Consider the following 20,179-nt stretch of genomic DNA (forward strand, 5'->3'; position numbering starts at 1 on the left):
TCTTTTTCTCTCGGTACCTTAATTGGAGGACATCATAGCATCGCGTCGGCGTTGAAGACAGGAAAGCTCAGTCGCCTTATAGTTGAGGTTGATGTGAGCGATAATAGGAGTTTACTGGACAGTTTAGACATACTACGTATCCAAACCCATTCCAATCTCTGCTACCCGCGTGAAGTTGTCCGAATGGTCACTGTATTTGCAACCGCGGAAAGTGGTCACGTCCGTGTACTTCTAAGCGTCCCGCGCCGGTTCGGACTTACAGGAGACAAGAGACAAGGTCGATACCCTCACGTAAGACAAGATGTGACGTGTAAGCCGGAGCGACAAATGGCGTGATGTTGCATTTCCCCTTCTTTCGGACCTTGGGACACTCAGCCGTGATTGATATTGGGGATTGGAATGTGAAACTGGCTTGAAGGATTGTCGGATATATAACTGGCATGAAATTGATTCCCTGGTAGGTGAGTGGCATTGAGACGGTTGATCTCTGTGTGTGAATATGATATCGCGATCGTCCCTCACGAAACGCGATGATCCAATAAGTCGATTAGTGAATGGTATTGACAAAGAATGTTCGCAACAAGTCTATCTGTATCTCTATAATATGCCCTGTCAAACGTATTAGCAAACGAGGAAGAGACCCTAATGGATGCGAAGATGAACCTACCTTTGAACTCCATCTATGGTCTACCAGGGGTACCGTATCCAAGCAAGGCCCCCCTTTCTAAAATTCTAATCCGAATCCGTCTATCCCAAACCATGTCTATCTATCCTTCTATCCCCGTCTATGGGTATATCCCTCTTCCTTCACACCCCCCTTTCCAATCCGTTCGTTCAAAGATTACTCTTCAACATGACAAACAAACTATCACACCTCGCCAGCTCGACCTCCTCCCCCGTCACCTCATCCTCCACCACAATCGCCGCCTCGCTCCAATACTTGCGTCCCTCCACCTTGGTAATCCTGCACCGGACCATAATCGTGCACGGCGTCCTCACCGGCTTCACAAAGGTAGTATTCAGGTACGCCGTCATAAGCGGGAGGTTCTGCATCCTCTTGAGCTTCTTGTTCTGGGTGAACAGCTGGCCCGTCAGGTCGTCCATCATGGCCATGACCATGCCGCCGTGGCAGACGCCAGGCCAGCCGTTGAGTTTGTTGCCAAGAGTCAGGAAAGCCAAAGTTTCGGTGATGAGTCCCTCTTCGGACCCGTCGACGGTGGTGATGTAGGCGGATATGGTCTCGGGGCTGTTGAGCGTCTGGGAAAACAAGACGTCGCAGTGGCCCGGCTTGGGTTGGCGGCTGTCGGCTTGGGTGATGACGAGGTGGGGTTTCGAGAGGTGCTTGGCGACCCAGGGGATGGAGCGGAAGTGGTCGATTTCCATTTGTGCTGTTTTGGGGGTGGTTGAGAAGGAGGAGGAGGACGACGACTCGGGGTGAGGTCTCATCGTGGTGGTGGTGTGGACGGCGGCAGCGGCAGCGGCAGCAGTAGTGTGTTGGGCCCGGGTCCAGTTCGTGTTTGTGGCGGGGATGAAGCTAGAAAGCGAGAGAATTGGGTTTCCAGTCAGCTATGGTGTTTGCGATTCAGTCGTTTGCGAAAAGGTTTGAATGTCATGACTGAGTGTGAAAGTGTTGTTGTTGTCGTCGTCGACGGTCTCCGACTCTCCGTTATCAATGTTGTCATTGCGGTGGGTGGGTCGTGCCGAGGTTCCTTTGAGATTGGATGGTTGGTGATATCCACTGGACGGACTTGGTTCCATCGCGGCGGAACAACATGTTTATCTTTGCGTCGCAATGCTCACTCAAAACATACCTCGGGGACTTGGGGATGGTGTTGTTCCTGACACTGGTCATGCACCGTCTGATGGCGGTTCCTTGCATCCGTCCGATGTTGACGGTCTGTCTGAGCGCGGCGGTCATTGCTGAAGACATCTGCAGAGTGGCAGTGGGTTAGCGCTGTTAATTGAGGCTCTTGTCTGAGGCCCTTTTAGTGAGCAGCACTATCAAGAAGGGTTTCTTACCGTGAACAGAGTGATGACGTCGTATCGCCTAACGAAAGGGTCTCAATGCTACCTCTAGGTGACAGAATCCGCAACGATTATAAAAGACAAAAGACGCACTTCTCAAAATGCCGTCCAGGAATTTCTTCAACGTCGCAGTATTTTCTCCAACACGGCGGCTCGGCCTAGTTGATCTCCCGACGCTGCTCTTTTTGACGCAAACCCTGTCGCTTGGCTTCGGCTCTATCATCCACCGCCGACAGCGATATCCTCGCTTGAGTCAGGTACCCGCTTGGTCCATTGAGACGGCTGTCCAGTTATCATTTCATGATCCACTGATCGTTGGACTTGAAGAGTAGTAAGTTCTCGAATAATCATCGAAGGCGCTCATCATCCGGGTAGTTCGGATAGATATTCAGTGTTAAAGGAGTCAATCTTGTTCCTCGGTATGTTGTCTTTTGTAAACAGCGAAAGGGGGCCAATGGATGGAAATGGCGAATTGGCGAGTTTTCAGGGCACTGACGTTGATACAACCTGGAAGCCCGTCGATGCCGCCGGCAATCTAGTGTAGTGTGTGTTCGGGCTTCGGCAGCCCTCGGCAGCGATAAGATAATCTAGCCCCTGAAGGAACTATCCAACTCGCCTGGCATCCCCTGTCTTTCCCTCCAACACCACCAAGTCTCCAACAAAAAAAGTTACCTCGGCATCTTTGACTTTTTCTATTTTGCAAATCAAAACAAAATAATAAAAAAATCCCATCGCAGCAAGCAAGCGTCCGCCGCGCAGCAAACTCCGGTCACCAATCGTATGTACGCTACCGAACCATTCGCGAATCGAATCAACCCTCGTTACCATTTATCAAACTTTTCGAGTGCCGTCAACATGGAACAAGATCCCATATGCTTGAACCGATCCGATCGTCTCAACAAAAAAGTCGAAAATAAACTTCCAGATCGTACCGAAACCTGAACTGCCCGATCAAAACCTAAAAGTGACCCGGACCCACCGAACTTGCCCCGCCGCCCCTTCCATTCAGATCGGAGATAACCCAGATGCCCAATCCCGCGATCACGCTAGATAGTGTACTGTAGTGTACCGCGGTAAGTCGTGTAGTAGAAAAAAGAACAGAATAAATAAAAAGATGATGTCCCCCGCCATCGCAAAGTGCGCCAGTTCCGCTCTCTTTTGCTTCCTTCGATCCTCCGCTCTTTGGATCGTCGTTGTTGCTGTCCTTGTCTTTGGTAGTTTGCGACGGCTTTTCCTTGTCCGTCCTTCTTCTTCTTCCTCCCGTCGTTCCGGTCCTCTCGCGTATCGTCGTCGATCTCCTCCTCCTCCGTCCGGTCCCCCATCCGACTCCCCTCCGCCGACCTCTTCTCCGATCACTACCGCCGCCGCCGCCGCCGCCGCCGCCGACACCCCCTCCGGCCTCGACTGAACACCACCGAAGCCCACCAATCCCCTCCGTGTGAACACCCCGAAAAACGACAACAAAAATGGCAGTCGGAACACTCTCCCTCTTCTACCCCGTCATCCTCCCCCTCTCGACCGCCGGCCTCCTCTATGCCGTCCACCGCCTCATGTACGTCGACTGGGCCGTCTGGGCCACCGACTTCTTTACCGGCCCGGGCAGCGTCAGTCGTATTCTGCTGGTGGTTTACATGGGTTTGAGCTGGAAGAATTTCCCTTTTATGTGGCATGTGAGTTTACCCCGGTTCTTTCTCTCCTTGGTCTCTGGTGTCTTGGGATTGGTAATGTTGGGGTTGTGGTTTGGGGGGGATGGATCATGGATGTAGGCGGGTAATGGGTAACGGGTGGGAAGACTGAGATGGAGGGTGGGTGGACTGTGGCAGACAATTAGGAAGCAGACGTGCAGGCGCGTGAAAGGTGGCGTTGGGATGGATGCTAGGTATGCAGGCAGCGCATTGTTGTGCTGTGCTACTGTGATCCCGCCCTGTCTCATCCGATTACCACTATCTCTCCCGTCGTCTCGTCTCGTCTTTCTTCTGTTCCTGTCCTTCTTCTGCTTCCTGCTTCCATATCCCTCTCTTTTCTTCCTTCTTATATATACATACTAACCCTTCGATAATCCAGATCCGCGTCTTCCACGCCTTCATCCTGCACCTCCTCCGCCGTCCCCCCACCCCCCTCCGCCCCAATTCCCTCTTCCACCCCTCCATAACCTCTTCCTACACCTCCCCCCTGGAAACCGACTACAACCTCCACAAGTCCAACTCGACTTACTTTGCCGACCTGGACGTCTCCCGCTCCCACCTCGTCACCCACTTACTCGGTCCCGCCATGTCCGTCGTCGGCGACAACGCCAAGAATAAACTTGTTTTGGATCCCCAGGGAAATGTCGTCAAAGGTGGTTTTGGTATTGGACTCGGCGCCGTCTTTTGTTCTTTCAGACGGGAGATCCCGCCTCTCAAGGGATACGAGATGTGGAGTCGCATTCTGTCTTGGGATCGCAAGTGGTTGTACATCGTCACCCATTACGTCGTCAAGGGCAAGGTCAGGCCTACTAGCTGGGATGGCAGGAAGTTTGGTCCTACGCGCCCCAAGCTGGTCAGGACTGAGGATGGAAAGGAGGTTGAGGAGAAGGATTTCTCAAAGTACGTCTACGCCACCGCCATCAGCAAGTACGTCTTCAAGCTCGGCCGCTTCACTGTCCACCCTTCCATTGTCATCGAGGCCAACGGCTTGCTTCCTGAGCGTCCTGGTGAGGGATGGCGTGGCGGCGAGACCGGTACCGGCACCTCCGAGGATCTTGGCGAGATCAACGAGAACAGCGAGTGGGACTGGAAGCGCGTCGAGTACGAGCGCAGAAAGGGCATGGAGTATGCTCAGCACTTTGCTGCCTTGGATGGCGTCAACTCCCTGTTCGACGGTGGCGACGATGGTGCCATTGGCAAGTTCCATCTGGGTTAAACTTAAAAAAAAAAGCACAAAGAAAAGAGACAAATCAGCACGGAGAAAACATTATTCTAGATATCATAGACACGGGGCAATACATGGCACGGATAGACGGAAAAAGATAGCATTGGGAGCGAATCATGTTGAATTACTACTACTACTAGAACTTTTAGGATCGGCTCCGGGTCGCCTCTAGATATGTTTGTACCCCCGGACATTAGGAAGTTGATGCTGTGTGCACAATCATACACGCACAAACGCAAAGAGTGCAGCTGGTTCTCTCGCGTCCACCGAGTAGACAGAAACCTGCCATCCAGATCCTTATCATCCACTCTGCTGCTGCCAACCACATCCCCACACTCAAAGCATCATGAAGCATGCGGCCAACGCACCAACACCTGTCATGACAATGACACCAGCCCCTGATCGCGCCGTCGAAGCACCGCTGCTCTTGTCAGTGGGAGCTGGTGTTTGGCTGGAGCTGGAGGCAGGGACGTAAAAAGCAGCGGGCCTGGTAACGGTATTGACGGCTATGTTTCTGGGCTCCCAAACGGAGGACCAAATAGTCTCAGTCGTGTAGCCTGACGAGTACGAGTCTGAAGGAACATTGATGACGACAACTGGGGCCGCTGACGACATGGGGAACTGAACCGTGTTCGGGCCAGGCGTGAGGTTCTCGACTGTCGTCAGTACGTCGCCAGTTGGGGCTGACGTGGTGGTCGTGCTGGACGAGACGTCAGACGTTGTGATGGTCGTGCTGGACGTCGAGATGGGTGTATCGGTAGAGGTTGCAGAAGAAGGCTCGTCAGAAGAGGGCTCGTCAGAAGAGGTCAAGGTCATTGTGGTTGTTGAAGTCGAATCGTAAATAATGACAGACTCGACTTGGACCGCCGCGGTGGTGGTCATTGTCATTGTCGTTGACTCCATCCCAGTCAGCGTAGTTGTCGAAGCTTCAAGAGTATCAATGTCAAGCATGGCTGTCTCAGGCCTCTCAGTGCGGAACGTCACAGGGCCAAGGTCATCTATGTCGGCAATGTTAGATTGAGTTGGTCATCAACACGAGTGGAACGTGGGCACTTACCCCATGGACCTGAAGTCGTCACAGGAATAGCTTCGGACTTGCCCGTGGTTTCAGGAGCTGGAAAGCATGTGGCTTGTCAGAATGCCTTCGAGTAAAAAGAGACATGCTTGCTTGGGGCTCACCTGGGGCGTGTCTGTGAGACCATGCTTTGTCGGCCAGGACCAAAGCCAAGAGTGAAACGACTGTGGTGGAATGCATGGTGACTTGGAACAAGTAGAGATGATGTCCAAAGAATGAGGCAATGAATGACTGGTTGGGTTGGCAGCAAGAGAGTGTTGGGCGGACAAGAGAAGCAAAAATGAAGAGTACTGATGATGCTGATGGAGGAGCAGAAAAACATGGATCAAGTGTCTGAGGAACAGACCTCTATTTGAACCCCAAGGATACTCTCAGCTCTCGTCTCCTACCTGTGTATTTGTTTGTTGTTCTCTTCAGCACTCGCACGGTTCAGTTGTGTTGTGACTTCTATGTTGTGAATGCGAAGACAGTGGCGTGTCAGATCATGTTTTGTATATGGCAGTTGCGGTCATGATGTTGGTCGACCGATTACGGACAGCAGCCCGAGAATGTCATCCAACGAAGCAAGAATGGCCTACGCAAGCCTGGTGTGATAGGACTCACTCTCCGTCACCGACAATCACCACAACCAGGTGAATTTTGGTATGGGAAGAACAAGCCCATCCAGATGTTAGGTTATCTACGAAGTGTTGTTCAGTTGCGCCTTTTTCTATCCGATGGTGGGGTTTCGCTTGGAAAAGGTGTAAAGCATTTCTGGCGTCCGGTCCTGGACCAGGAGAGCTCATCGAAAGGGCTTTCTCAGTCCCTTCGGACATCAGGGTTCATCCAAATGGAGCACGATAACCAAGGTGGAAGTTTCGCTGTTGCTAACTGGACAAGAGATCGGAGCGGCAGGCGTGGTTGCTCCTCCCAACTGGTGAGCGACTGCGACTGCTTCATTTCACTGAGTCAATGACGGAGCGGGCTCATGGCGGTATTTTGGAAGCACCTGCCAGATCTTGACGGAGGGTCCTGTTATCATGTTGTGATAGGCTTTCTGGCATATAATGGAAGGAACGAGACACAGGCACTGAGCTCTTCGCTCGGCAAACAACTCGAGAGCTGCTGCTGGACCTCGTAGGATCTGACTATTTCGCCAACAGAGGCAGGAACCTAACGAGTGTCGCAAACGTCCTTTTATCACCGAAAATTGACCGGACCTGAAGGAGGCATTGTGCGGTATGGACAGGATCGTCCAACAACTGAACTCCCGCGGTAACTCTCGCTCATGTAACTAAAGAATCCAAAACACCTGCTTGCAAGTAAGAAACTTTCAGTTGCCCATTGTTGAGCCTCAGATTTTCATCGTTCTTTCCGACCATGTGTTTGTCTGACCTGACACGCTAGATGTGCAGGCAGAGGAAAGACCTCCCGAGAACTTGCACCTGCAAGAGGAAAGAGCGGTTCGAAGCTCTCCATTTGGCCACTGTTGGTTTTCCACTGTTCCGTCATAAGTCTAGGCGGGTTCTGCCTTGATGTTTCCTCGTTGGCTTTAGGTTTTGCAGCCTCAAATCCAACCAAGCAGTGACCAGTTTCTAGCGATGAGTTGGCTCATCGCACCTCGACGCCTGATTTGACCCGTTCTTCTTACTCGGAGACGACCTGGCTCGCCATGGTTGCACTTGCAAGTGTTCCGTGAAGCCCAGTCCAACTGGCCACTTAGTTTTCCTTTTAACGTGTCCCGGCAGGAACATCAACGAAAGGAATGTAGTTCCATTAGAAAATCAGGAAATAGCCCGTCAAGTTTCGACCAAACGGCAGTGACAGAACTGACCACCGCAAACGCCAGTCCACTTGAACAGAGAGATCCGCCATGGCCATTGAGCCGGCCCGGTCTGCTCTTTCCACCTGGCTGGCCGGATGTTGGCCGCAGTCATTGAAGGAAGAAACACAGCCGCCATGCTGTCGCCAAGGCAGATTGGCCGCTTTCCCAGAAAACAGGCTACAACGAACCGGACATCCTCAAATCTCACTTGCCGTTCAAAACCCTGAAAAAGGTTCCATGATCGTAGCAGTGTTAAGATGGGTTGACAATTTCCTGATAGATGTTTGCGTCTTTCCCTTTCATCGTCTGAGTCACTTGCTTCACTCGCACAAAGATGAGCGGAACCGGAAACTCGGGCAAGGGAGGACATCGGGCTTTGGGAAGGAAGATGATGGGCCACTCACTTCCAATATCAACCACACACATAAACCATGGGAAGAACAGGATGGACGGATCAAGACTCCCTGGCCGCATGTGCAATTGGTTCGCTCTTCAGCCGGAAGTGACAAGACCGCAATCAGGGTCATGGGCACGTCGTTCCGTCGCCTCCGAAAGAAAGGATTGTACCCCGGGGATCATTTACAACCGGTACATGAAGCCATCATCGACACGCATGTGAGTAAGTGGTTCACTCGTCCTAAGATCCACACTCACCAGGGTCACAGGCATCCATTTGCGCTTGTCAACTTCCACAAAAACCTCCCCCTACCGACAAATGACCGTCATCCACGCCGGTTTGTCAGGCCTTGTTGGTCCAGCTGATCATGCAGCGATCCTGTTTGTCCAACAAGCGACACAAGCGCGGTGCGCCTCCAAAGCTTCTTCGGGCGTTTCTAGTGTAGGCTTTACCCAGGCATCCATGTCAGCCCGAGGCTTCCACTTTGGAAAACATCCAGAAGCGGTGCCGCCGATGATGGTGTGTAACGAGCGGGGTAGAATAGTTGCTTCCAACACCGTGTTGGGAGATTAGGTATCAAGCGCACCTACTTACCCCTGCCACCGCATATGACCCGGAGTTTTTGTGGTATCGATGGAATGACAGGAAGTCAATAACACAATCCTCCATTCCGACATAACAAAGAAACAGATGTGAGAAGGGTGTTGATGGCATTTTCTTGCTTCTCCATCGAGACAAACACGCATGCATACAGTCTTTCCCATGATGTGAATGCGACACTGCGGTTTGTCAGCGCCATCAACCATCACCGGCACCGCAACGGCACGGTCTCTCTTTCTCCTTCTCTCTTTGTGACACCATCTTGACTTCCGAAAATTGACGGGGGAAACCAGAAAGGGAAACCATCAAGCGACGCTGCTACTCGGTACACCCCCGCAACTCCTAAAGGAGGAGTGACCCAAGATATTGTTGCAATTTCAGTTAGTTGCAAGAGAACCTTTTTAAGATGAGAAGCACAAAAAAAAGACAACGTCGAGAAAGGGACTGGAGAAAGAACAGATCAATAGCTCACCAAGTTCAATTCTCGCGGCAGCCGGTTAATCCCATCCTTCGTTCCTTGACTTTTTCGACGCCGCAGAGGTGCATGGATTTCCAGTTGTGGACCATTAACGCAGGTGGTACTGTATTCCATTGTTCGCAAGCGAAACTGAGCGACGTAAGAAAGCGTGGATGAGCATGGATGATAATGCGAATGCAATGGTGTGTGGTTGCCTTGACCTTGGTAACGATGCATTCATTGATGGTGGTTTGCATCGATGGCAGTCGTGATTTCGGCCGGATGTGATGCAATGCGGTGCACAAGCGACGCAAGCGACGACGTCGGTGTCCACGGAATCGAATCACTTTATTCCTCCATCGGACGTGCCTGCGACGATGGTATCCCATTTCTCAAAGCATGAAAGCAGAAAAGAAATGATAGTATCGCAAGGCTCTTTTCGAAACCTGATCAACAGAGGGAATGAATTATACATCCGCAACAAACCCCGAAAGCGACATCCTTTCTTTCTTCCTCCGTCCCGTCCGTCGCTGCGTCGGGTCGCATTTTCATCTTCATCCTCTTGCTCCACAATCTGCCCTGCACTAACACCTATACGCATTAACCTCCCCACTAACGCGCTTGTAAGCGCCAACAATGCATACGACCTTCAATCCCATTGGTTGATCATACGCCTTTAGCGGGGCTTTGTGTGCTGCATGGCGCTTTTTCGGCATCACACTCACTCGCACACGCACACAACAACCTAAGAGACGCGGTGCGGAGCATGGAAGCGGAGTTGAGTCCGGTCTTGGTGGGAATATTGGCATCTTGGCCTTTCTTGTTCTTCATCATATGCATGAAATTTCTTACTTGATGGCTTCAACCGGAAAGTGAGTAGAAGGCGTGCTGACAGCATGTTACCAATGTTGCACCGCCTGCTTCTCGGACGGTCTTGCGGTGGTGGTTACGAGGAGGGAAGGAGGAGTACCGGTCGGTTGGTCGGCACCGTGGCCGCGGCCATTCTTCGCATCGATTTGATATGATGTGTCTGTCATGGCCGGTTGAGTTAGTAGGCCGGTTTGACTACCGGGCTATGTATTGCTTTTGGGATCATACAAGGTTGAGTGATGAGGCAACTTTGTGGGTTGGCTTCTCTTCGACTTTATTTTACGAATTCATTCTGGACGAAAATGCGATAATGATTGATGCTTGGAAGGATCAGTCCCCCGGTTGGCAAGATGGAAGGCGGTGCAGGGCTTCCTTTTGAACGAGAAAATAGCAACATGTCGTCGGTATCATGAGGGACACCTTCAATGAGATTTACTCAGAAAAAAAAAAAATGCCCTGATTTTCGAGAGATGCATCTGATAAAACTTGGCTCGGCATGCTCTCCGACCGAGGACATTGCAGGCTGGTTCTTGATAAACCGTCCGTGCGCCTTCCTCGGTGTTTCCAGGGTCTCGCGCTCCCATGAAGTTTATTTACGTGCCGTTAGAATGCAGCACCGATAACATAGCTACGCATCAAGCAAAAGACAAAGTCCTTAGTCATTGAGGAGAAAAGTCTGATGCGATGCATCGCATATTGCGGAATTTTGAACATCCGACGATGTCGATAAAGGGTGGGTAGGGGTGAATGCAGACTTGAGGCGTAGAAGGAGATGAGGACTTCTGGCGATGTTTCTTTCTCAGCTTACTGTGATATTTGGTTATTTCGAACGCCGACAACCCCAAAGGGTCTCGTGCGATGGATGGGTAGTAAGAGTCCCCGGGTGGCTTTGCGATGAAATGATCTAGGACGTTCTTTTCTTGGTTCTGACTTTAGGCGAATGTTGCCAGTTTCATGGCTCTGACATCTTTACTTTTTTTCCTATAACCGAAAGCAAAGGTGACTATCGGTACGAAGCTTGAAACTCTTCAGTAGAGATAGTTTCTACAAAGATGTCCATTGATAATTGACGATGGTTTCAACTCGCGGGGGATGTCGCACCGAGAGAACTCGGACGGGTTAGTCTATTTCTCGCGATATGGTAACGAAGCTGTTACTCGCAGGCTGGACATGGGTCAGGTGGGGGGAGGGGGATCCGACCCGGCGCACTGGATGATACCAATGATCAGACACCGAACTCCTTGAAAATCACCAACTAATCCAGTGTGTTGTCTTTGGAGCCACAGACGACATTGGGTGAATTGATGAAAATTTGACCTGTCATGGTCAAATCTGTTGCGCCACAAAACACACTGTCGGTAAGTCAGACGGGCTTTTCGGGTTGGGGATTGGATGGTGGGGGCCTAATTCGAGCCTCTTGGGTAAAGATTAGCTGCGCCATGGAACTGCGCTTTGCTGTAGTCACGGTTATTCGAAAATAGCCGAGTATTGTCAGCAAACGCCATTCCACTTGTCAAGTGTCAACCCTCTTCGGCGATGTCCAGTCATCGTTCTTGCTATCATCATGTCTTGGCAGCCCGAAATGCGGGGTTTGGGTGGTGGTGCTCCCTCCAGGTGCTGAAACGCGATCTGGTTGGGGATCTCGAGACTCAAAGCCAAGAGGTGACATTCCGTCAGTTCGCAAAGATCGGTTGAAGCTGTGATGTCTGGGCAAAAGTGCATGTCGTACTCCTGGACGTTTGTGATGAACTCGGGGGAATGGATTTCACAAACATGTCCCCGGGTTGGATTCCGACAGCGTGGAAAGCGATTTGCATCCCTTGTCGAGGGAGAATTCTCACTGTGAGAGATGCCTGACAGGGAGAGGACAGGAGATGACCGAAGGCAAGCAACAATTGACAAGGGAGAAGGGAAAACACAACGTTCTCGACCTCGACAGCCACGCAAATGGAACCCTTGCCGGAAGTGACAGCCGGCAACGTGCACTGAACGCAGGGGCGTGAGGAACGTGCAGAAGCGAGGAAACGAAACAGCCCTAACAGCTTGGGTCAGTTTCATTCTTTTCTCGCCATCACCTTTGCGAGATCTGTATTGCGGTACAATCTGTTGCCATCTCTGTGATAATCTTGGAATTGTCGCGATAAAGTTGTTGTAGTGGTGAGGACAACACAAGAGGGCGACAATTGCGCCTGCAGACGGAGTCACAAGCAACCGACAGAGGCCGACAGCCAAGCGAGCCAAGATTGCGTACAAGTACAACATCATCGGGCCGTCGCTGGAATTATGAAGCATGTTGCCGTTCTCTTCCGTGCCAAAAATACCCAAATCGAGAGGAAACAGAAGATGCAAAGATGCGCCGTCAAGGGTGGACACCTGGGCTAAATCGAGTGCTTTGTGCGGGTACAGTTTGGGTTAATCCCAGCCTTCCCTTTACGGAACAGCCAATTAGAGGAGTGGAAAACCTGCCAAGCTTAGTGAGTTAGCCGCGCATCTGCTTAGTGGAGCTGGGGAACAACGAAAGTGGACAACACAGCAACGACCTCATGTCCTCCTTCCACCAAATGTCAAAGCGAGTGTGACTTTCTTTCTTTCTTCACCATTCCGATATCCGCTTGCTTTTTTTTGCCCAAGAAATCTCTGCCAGCTCAATGATTGCTGCCTCACCGTGTCAATATTCCATTCAGCGACCCGTCCTGCCGTCCAGCCGTCGTCGTCAAAGACATGTCTCGGGTTCTTGCTTCGGCGCCCGCAGGTCTCATCAGAGCATTCACGTCCCAGTCTCGGGATTCACTCTGAGCATGTTCCACCTGGTCAACGGGCAGCCCAAAGATAACCGGCAAAGTTGCCGTTGTTTTCTCTGAGGTTGACATTTTGCCCGCCAAGTTCATTTACATACACCACCTCATGAGGCCCATTGTCACGGCCAAGCGCTATCATCTCCCACTGGCCCTTGGACACACAGCCAAGGCATTCTACCTCCACCGAAACTGCGAAACAAACACAGCAGCGGACTGAGGAACGGCCACCGGCACCATCGCGTCGAATATCAACAATGAACCATTGCACCCGTATTCGTACCACGGCGGATACTTGCCGGAGAGACGCCTTGTGCTGCTTTGTGCAAATCCCTGGTCCCATGCCAGCCGTGGGAATTATAGGTTGCAATATTGAAGCCTCAATCTTGGATGCATGATACAAGGTACCTCGACGGCGTGTAAAGTCTTGGGGGGTTGCCAGGGTGGTGGTCAGCGTGGGATGCATGCACCCTTGCGGATTTTAGACGCAATTCTCTCGGCGAAAAAAAGAAGCCCGTCCTCGAGGTTGTCGAGTAGTGTACTACATACACTTTGCGAAGGGATACCTTTGTGATCCTTCATCTTAACTCACAAACGACGGCTTAGGCGGCGAGCGTCTCCCAAGATTGCTTTTCTCTTCTATCTTGTCTCATCCATCTCCCCTCGTGCTACCTAGCATGGTATCAATACTACTACATGGGACATGAGATATGAGCATGGGCCTCGTCAACTCTCCTCTATCTTCTGCGGATCACCATCACGATATCTTTTGCCAGTGCAATGGACTTTGTGTTCTCCTACACGGTTGTTCTCCTCCTGCAGAAAGTCAAAACAGCACTGTCAGAGCCCCTTCAGACCCATTCAACCGGTTCTACAGATTGCTTGCTTAAAACACCTCCATGTTTGCTTTTCCACAATACAACAATCTTGCCCCGGTCCCTGACCCTGGGCCGCGCCCTTGTCCAGGTCAGCGGACAACGGCCGTGCTTAGACTAGTTTTGACAGCCACGTTCTGACCCGTGTCCATGCCATTATCCCCGGTCCATGGCCAAAGATCCGGCCCCGGCCCACACCACCCACGCACACTCAGTCTAGTCTAATCTCTGCCTCGCTTGTTACCATTTATACTTTGGAAGCCTGCCATTTTTTTCGTCTCTACTTTTTTGGAGTCGTGATCATCGGTCTTAGTCTTGTCTTTTCTACGCCGCTCGATCCTTATCCCTTTGGTCAGGCCTTCCAGCAGCTCTAATACTCGCTTCCTCCGCTATCAGAAGTTCTCAACACTCGACAATCAACTTCACGATTTCCTCCAGTTCTCTCACACACACATCAGACAAAATGGTCTCCACAAAGAGCCTTCTGCTTGCTGCCTTCACAACAATAGCATGCGCTGCTCCCACAAAGGGACCCTGCAAATCCCTAACCCCAACTCTTCCCAGCACAGGAGGTTAGTTTACTCTTCACTCATCTCCCTCATTCCCCAACCACCACTAACTCGTCTTGTCCAGGCGACAACCTCCAAGGTCCCTCTCCCACAGCCCGCCTCAAGAAAATTGCCCTCGGCCACGGCATCCAAAACTACACCTGCAGCGCCTCCGATGCCACCCCCTCCGCAACCGGCGCTCTCGCCGTTCTCTACGACGCCACCACCGTCTACCCAGGTCTCTCCAAGACCGCCTTGTCACCAGACGCCTTCAACTCCCTCCCCCACCTCCTCCTCTGGGACCGCCCTGTCCCTCTCAACCGCCCCTCCAACTCGTCCTACTCCGCCGACACCACGTCCCCCTTCCCTGCGCACAATGACCTCAAGGGACTAGCCGACTACCCATCCTTCAAGTACGCGGGCCACCATTTCTTTGATTCGACTGGCACGCCCATGTTCGATCTGGATGCGTCGGGACTGAAAGCGAGCGTGGTCAAGGGCGGTAATGTCAATGCGCCCAAGGATGCGGATAAGGGCGTGTTGGATACGGGCGCGGTGGCGTGGTTGAGATTGACGGATAGCAAGAAGGGGGAGAGCAATGGTGTGAATTTGGTTTATAGGGTTTTGACGGCGGGAGGTAATGCCGAGGGGTGTGCTGTTGCGGGGACGGGGGTGCAGAGTGTCCCGTATACGGCTTTTTATTGGTTTTATGAGGAGTAGAGTGTCGCTTGATTGAAGAATTGGAAGGCGGGTGGGTATGGTTTATGATGGAATTGTTGATGAGCTCTTCACCTTTGTCGGTGGGAGAGGACTTGAGCAAGTCAAGTCGGGCTTTTAATCTTGTTTATTGATGATCAAAAGGAGTTTGGACACGGTGGGAGGTGGTTTTTTTGTCCTTCAACTTCTGTCTTTTGGACTACGACGGCGTTCTGGTTTGGGCTTTGGTTCGGGTGGTCGGCGGCAGCATCTGCATTTTTCTCTTCTTGTTTCTTTCTTCAGGGTTCAATCGTTTATACCTTGTGCTCTCGCACCTTTAGATCATATCTCTCTCTTTAAATACCCACGATTTAGATACTTAATCTGATTCATACCTTCACCTCGCAAATGCCGTCTTGTCTTGCTTGTTTTGCGTCTCCCCAGCTTGTCTCTTGTGCTTCCCTTTCCTGCCCTTTTCTTCCCCAATCCCCTTTAACTCGTCAGCTGGTCCTCAGTGGCTTTGTTCGCCATATGCAGCCTTTGCATCGCATCGCATCTCATATGGAGCTCCATTTCTTGGTTGTTTGACTTTTCAGATGGTTGTGCATTGCTTGCAGGTCACCAATTACCCTGCAGCTAACAAGCCTCGAGGTTCTCGGTTGTTTCTACACGCGAGTGTCAACCACCGCAAAGACTCGGGGCGTTGACTTTTAGGTTTCCAGGAAATCAGGCATAATCTGTAAGCATACTGTAACATTCATGCCCACCAAAAATTGTATGCAAGACGGTGATTTTGAAGATCTCCACCCTCCAGCGCCCTTGGAAGAATAGGTGGGAAAAGGTAGGGCATCAGAGAAATCGAATTTACAGTACTTCGGGGTGGCAACATGTCTTCCCCATTTATTTCGGCGCGTATAGGATGCACGTATTTGGGCAGTAGACTTACAGATTATGCCTGATTTCCTGGAAACCTAAAAATCAATGCCCCGAATCTTTGCGGTACGGAAGAAGCCATCGGAAAAATCGGACGGGACAGCCGGCCATCGGAGATGCATTGTCTTCTCCCAATCATTTCCCCGACTTGACGAATTTTCAGCAGATCTCTTCATAGAATCATCCAGCATTTTCTCCCTCCAGCTTCCTAACTCTTCCACCACACTTTCACGAGTTCCAAGCTACTTCCCTTTTGTTTCTGTTATGGTATCCAGGTATTCGGGCATCTTCGCTGCTTTTCTGCCTTGCTGCTTTGCGCAGAAGCCAGGTTTGTTCGTGAGAACTGCACCACATCTGCATCCATGTCCGATCGCTTGGTACAGGGGTTTTAAAATCAGGCCATGTGGTCTTTGCAACCCGGGGCGAGTTCTCGCCTTTAGCTGAGACTTGGAGGGAAATGGGAATATAAGAACCAGCTTCCCCTCTCAAATATTGGTCCTCTCTTCTTTTCCCATCATCCCCTCTCTCTCCCCCTCTCCAAAGCACAACCCTCCTTCAGACTTCATCACGATGCCCAACACCTCCTTCCATCAACATCTCAGCATACCAACACACCACATCAACACATCAACACCCTCACATTCGTCATACCCAACATCTCCGGTCCAGTATATCTCCGTCTTCGTCCTCGCTTCCGTCTTCGCTACTCTCTTTGTCTTCTCCTCCCCCCATACATCGGGTGATCACCACCCAGACTCTATGAAACAGCATCGACAAAAGCCACCCTCAGCCTTCAAACTCTTATTGCCGTTCTTGTCCACTTTTCCATCCGTTTCATCCTCCCTCCAACGTCTTCCTTACCGCAGCTACGTGTGTCCTTCCAGCCGACCAGTTCATGATCATACCCAAGTGTCTCCTTTGGAACTCCTTCTCTTCACATCATTCATGTCTACCGTCGCCACATATATCTGGGTTAGGTACTTTCCAATAACCACTCCAAGATCAACAGTCACTTGGCCGCCACCGGACCCTCGACACCTGCCACGCCACACGAAACACATATGCCCTGGGCACATATCAATCTGTCAATCTGTCTCAGCAACAACACGATATCCAACACCACCACCATTCGAGGGTATCTGATACCGTCATATTACAAAACTTCATGTGATACCTCCATGCGTTCTCCTTTCTGATGAAATGTTTGTCTACTGCGCACTGGCCTTTTAATCTCCTCCTCTTTCCTTTCTTCACTCCTCCCTCGTGCATGTCCGCTTACCTTCCCACCCGTTTCGTATTAAATTAACAAAAAAAGATAAAGCCAAAGATGGAAACACCACAGCCACTTCATCTCGACTCGAACCGCCACCACCATCTCTGACGATGCGGCTGACGCAATGTCTCTTCATCTATGCGATGCCTGGTGGTAGGTTGGATTCGGAGATGACTCGATGGAGGGATTTACTTGTATCATCGGATGATCAACGATGAACGATCAACGACCGGTTGATCACGACGGTGAACGGTCTACGAACGATGGGCGATAATCCATGAACGGGTGATCAAACTGGGAAGAAGGGTACGACGCCGCTTTGATCTGTTCATGATCAGTTCGAGGCGGTCAGAGCAGAAGTAGGCTGAGGAAGTCTGAGGTTATGGAGGTTATGAAGATTATGGAGGTTATGGAGGTTATGGAGGTCGTCGAGGTCGTCAAGATTATCGAGGTCGTCGAGAGTCGAGAGTCGGGTTTCAACATCGAGGAGACAAGCAGCAGATGAGGACACCCCAAGAGAAAAGGCAGGAGTGCCATGATCTATAAGAGATGGTCTATCGACTCCCCCTAAGTCCTCTAGTCCCTTCAACGACCCTTTCTCTCTTGGCTATCCTCCCTATTTGCTCCTTTACGGCCTTGCCGCCTCATCAGCCATTAACCATCAATCCAGTAAGCCAAGCGTGAAAGAGTCCGAACTTCGAAGCAGCGGAAGGAAAGACAGGTCACCTGCGTGTACATGTACTGCATCGCTATCGTCGATCGATAACAATTTTTGTTCCGTTCAGTTTCACTCTAGGTACGCTTGCGAGCTTACTGGGTTGCTTGGTCACTGGTTTCTGGCAGTCTGCTTGCTTGGTTGTTGCTTGTCTGCGACCTTCCTACGGTTCCAGCAGCTCAAAGGGAGATGATGTGAAGACGGCGGAACTCAGAAGCAGGGAATAGTACATGGCTAGTTAACCATAATTCCCTTAATAGTCCTCTTGGTTCCGTGGTCTTTACTTCGTTCCCAGTTACACAGCTATAGACTTAGTCGATGGTTATCGGTGGGCTTGCTTTCTAGGTCGCAAGTCTCGCTCTTTAGTTCGACAGAACCCCTTGCTAACAATACCTATAATCCCTCAACGGCGGCTCTCATGGAAACTCTCGATACTTCGCTTCACCAAACATCTCCCTTGAACTCCCTATTCCTCCATTACCAATCAACCCACACCCGATCAACCCATCAAAGACTAAGTACTAAAGCAACATGCGTGAATGGACAAGCTTGATACTACTTCTCTACCTAGTGTCACTTCCTGCTCCAGCTCTAGCGATTTACCTCCAGCCCAACACAACTCTCCAGTTACCAACCATCAAGACCCATCAGAGTCCAAAGCTCGAACTCGACCAGAGTCTTTAGTTATGCTGTTGACCTTCCGACACCAATAACTCCAGCTTGTAGGTACAATACGATCATCACACGGAATCGCCTGCCTCGAGAACCCCAGACTCGACATAACCAGGGCTTGAATCCTCCCTCCTGGTGCCTCCTCTTTCTTTCTTGAATCGATACGTTAGCAAATCCTCTCCAGTCGCGAGGACTTCTCGTATTGGTTGAGGAAGGACGGAATTGTCAAGTTCATGTTTGGGTTCCGAAAAGCAGATACTTCCGTACATGGCCCGCACCGTGTTGTGATTGCCCAGGTATTGGTCGAATTATTGGCGTTGTTGGGAGGATGAACGGTAAGGTCAAGGTCAAGCAAGGGAAAGGTCAAGGGAAAGGGAAAGGGAAAGGGAAAGGTTAATATCGCTTTGTTACCAACCTACCTAAGCAAAGAAAACGTGAATGGAGACAGACTCAAGATCAGGGCACAGTGGGCTTTTTGGTTCACTTCCATGTTTGATCTGATAGAGCTACGCTAAGCATGTGTTCTCCAGGCCCTTCCATTGCCGCTTTTTTTTTTTTTTTTTTTTGCTTTGGCTTAGTGGCCGGTTATCTCTAGTCATGGTTTGGGGATTGATATGACAGATGGAATGGGTTGGGTTATGGAATGATGATGATGGAGTTGGTGAGTTGGCGTTAGGCGTTCATTGATCCTCCTTTGATCGCTGTCGACCGTCCTTGAACGTCATGCCGTTCATCGAGCCGTTGATCGACGTCGAGTTGATCGATCATCGATTGAAAGTTAATCCTCAATCCCATCGGGACCTGTATCAAGCCAAATAACAGGCAGACATGAAAACGGCAGACAGCAAAAGACGCCGTGGAGGTCCCAACTGGGGGATACAATCTACCTACACTCAGCGACTATCTGAGGCACCTGTACTATTGCTGCTTTCCTTCTACTTCTTGTTACTTTTCTTTAAGTACCTACTTGCGACCTTGCTCTCAAATCGATGCTTACCTAGCTTGCATGTGCTTCCCTCCTTCCACTTGTCTGATCCTCCAGTCCCAACTCCATCAAGATTTCAATCCCGCTATCCAGCTGTTGACATCGAATAAAAGCTATCCCGCCTTCTCAACCAGGGTATGTATCACTGCCAACCAACCAACCCACCTTCAGGACAGCTTTCAATGATCGTCTCCAAGATACCTACCCCGGCCGGCCGGCATCCGACGGACTTCAACACCGACCCGACCACGCACGCCTCTCCAGGGAAGAATTGGCGCATGGTTCTTCAATGGTCACAGTCTAAGAGAAACTTACCTCTAAGCAACTTGAAGAAATAAAAAAAAAAAGAACCTTAAGAAATAAAATGGACTTACTTACACATATATGTTGATTTGGGGTGGTTAGTTCTTTTTTGCTTTTTTCTTTATTTTTGCTTTGAGTTTCTTGCTCTGGTATAGAATCCCTCAGGGGCAGATAAGTAGAGGTATCAGGGTTTTAGTCTATTGTCTATTAGGGAGTAGATCTATTATATCGGTCGAGAGGTACCCT

The 20,179-nt window shown here is 50.7% G+C and overlaps 6 protein-coding genes across 6 annotated transcripts; 4 read left to right on the forward strand and 2 right to left on the reverse strand.

The window, feature by feature from the left end:
- Positions 1 to 834: 834 nt before the first annotated feature.
- NEUTE1DRAFT_134223 (uncharacterized protein) lies at positions 835 to 1,918 on the reverse strand (the record flags this gene model as incomplete). Its single annotated transcript, XM_009849209.1, has 2 exons — positions 835 to 1,534; positions 1,812 to 1,918. 2 exons carry the CDS (start codon positions 1,916 to 1,918, stop codon positions 835 to 837), a joined length of 807 nt encoding a protein of 268 aa, XP_009847511.1.
- A 1,573-nt stretch (positions 1,919 to 3,491) lies between these two features.
- NEUTE1DRAFT_74914 (uncharacterized protein) lies at positions 3,492 to 4,926 on the forward strand (the record flags this gene model as incomplete). The annotated part of the gene is made up of 2 exons (XM_009849210.1): positions 3,492 to 3,695; positions 4,090 to 4,926. 2 exons carry the CDS (start codon positions 3,492 to 3,494, stop codon positions 4,924 to 4,926), a joined length of 1,041 nt encoding a protein of 346 aa, XP_009847512.1.
- A 345-nt stretch (positions 4,927 to 5,271) lies between these two features.
- NEUTE1DRAFT_119391 (uncharacterized protein) lies at positions 5,272 to 6,190 on the reverse strand (the record flags this gene model as incomplete). The annotated part of the gene is made up of 3 exons (XM_009849211.1): positions 5,272 to 5,933; positions 5,993 to 6,049; positions 6,115 to 6,190. 3 exons carry the CDS (start codon positions 6,188 to 6,190, stop codon positions 5,272 to 5,274), a joined length of 795 nt encoding a protein of 264 aa, XP_009847513.1.
- A 1,672-nt stretch (positions 6,191 to 7,862) lies between these two features.
- NEUTE1DRAFT_106822 (uncharacterized protein) lies at positions 7,863 to 8,784 on the forward strand (the record flags this gene model as incomplete). The annotated part of the gene is made up of 2 exons (XM_009849212.1): positions 7,863 to 8,433; positions 8,480 to 8,784. The coding sequence occupies 2 exons, from the start codon at positions 7,863 to 7,865 to the stop codon at positions 8,782 to 8,784; spliced, it is 876 nt and encodes a 291-aa protein (XP_009847514.1).
- Positions 8,785 to 14,271: 5,487 nt separating this feature from the next.
- Positions 14,272 to 15,076, forward strand: NEUTE1DRAFT_74918 (uncharacterized protein; the record flags this gene model as incomplete). The annotated part of the gene is made up of 2 exons (XM_009849213.1): positions 14,272 to 14,380; positions 14,442 to 15,076. 2 exons carry the CDS (start codon positions 14,272 to 14,274, stop codon positions 15,074 to 15,076), a joined length of 744 nt encoding a protein of 247 aa, XP_009847515.1.
- Positions 15,077 to 16,555: 1,479 nt separating this feature from the next.
- Positions 16,556 to 17,763, forward strand: NEUTE1DRAFT_106824 (uncharacterized protein; the record flags this gene model as incomplete). The annotated part of the gene is made up of 4 exons (XM_009849214.1): positions 16,556 to 16,855; positions 16,963 to 17,152; positions 17,301 to 17,411; positions 17,597 to 17,763. The coding sequence occupies 4 exons, from the start codon at positions 16,556 to 16,558 to the stop codon at positions 17,761 to 17,763; spliced, it is 768 nt and encodes a 255-aa protein (XP_009847516.1).
- Positions 17,764 to 20,179: the final 2,416 nt, after the last annotated feature.

Source organism: Neurospora tetrasperma (genome assembly GCF_000213175.1).
Source record: "Neurospora tetrasperma FGSC 2508 unplaced genomic scaffold NEUTE1scaffold_1, whole genome shotgun sequence".
Classification (NCBI taxonomy): Eukaryota; Fungi; Ascomycota; class Sordariomycetes; order Sordariales; family Sordariaceae; genus Neurospora; species Neurospora tetrasperma.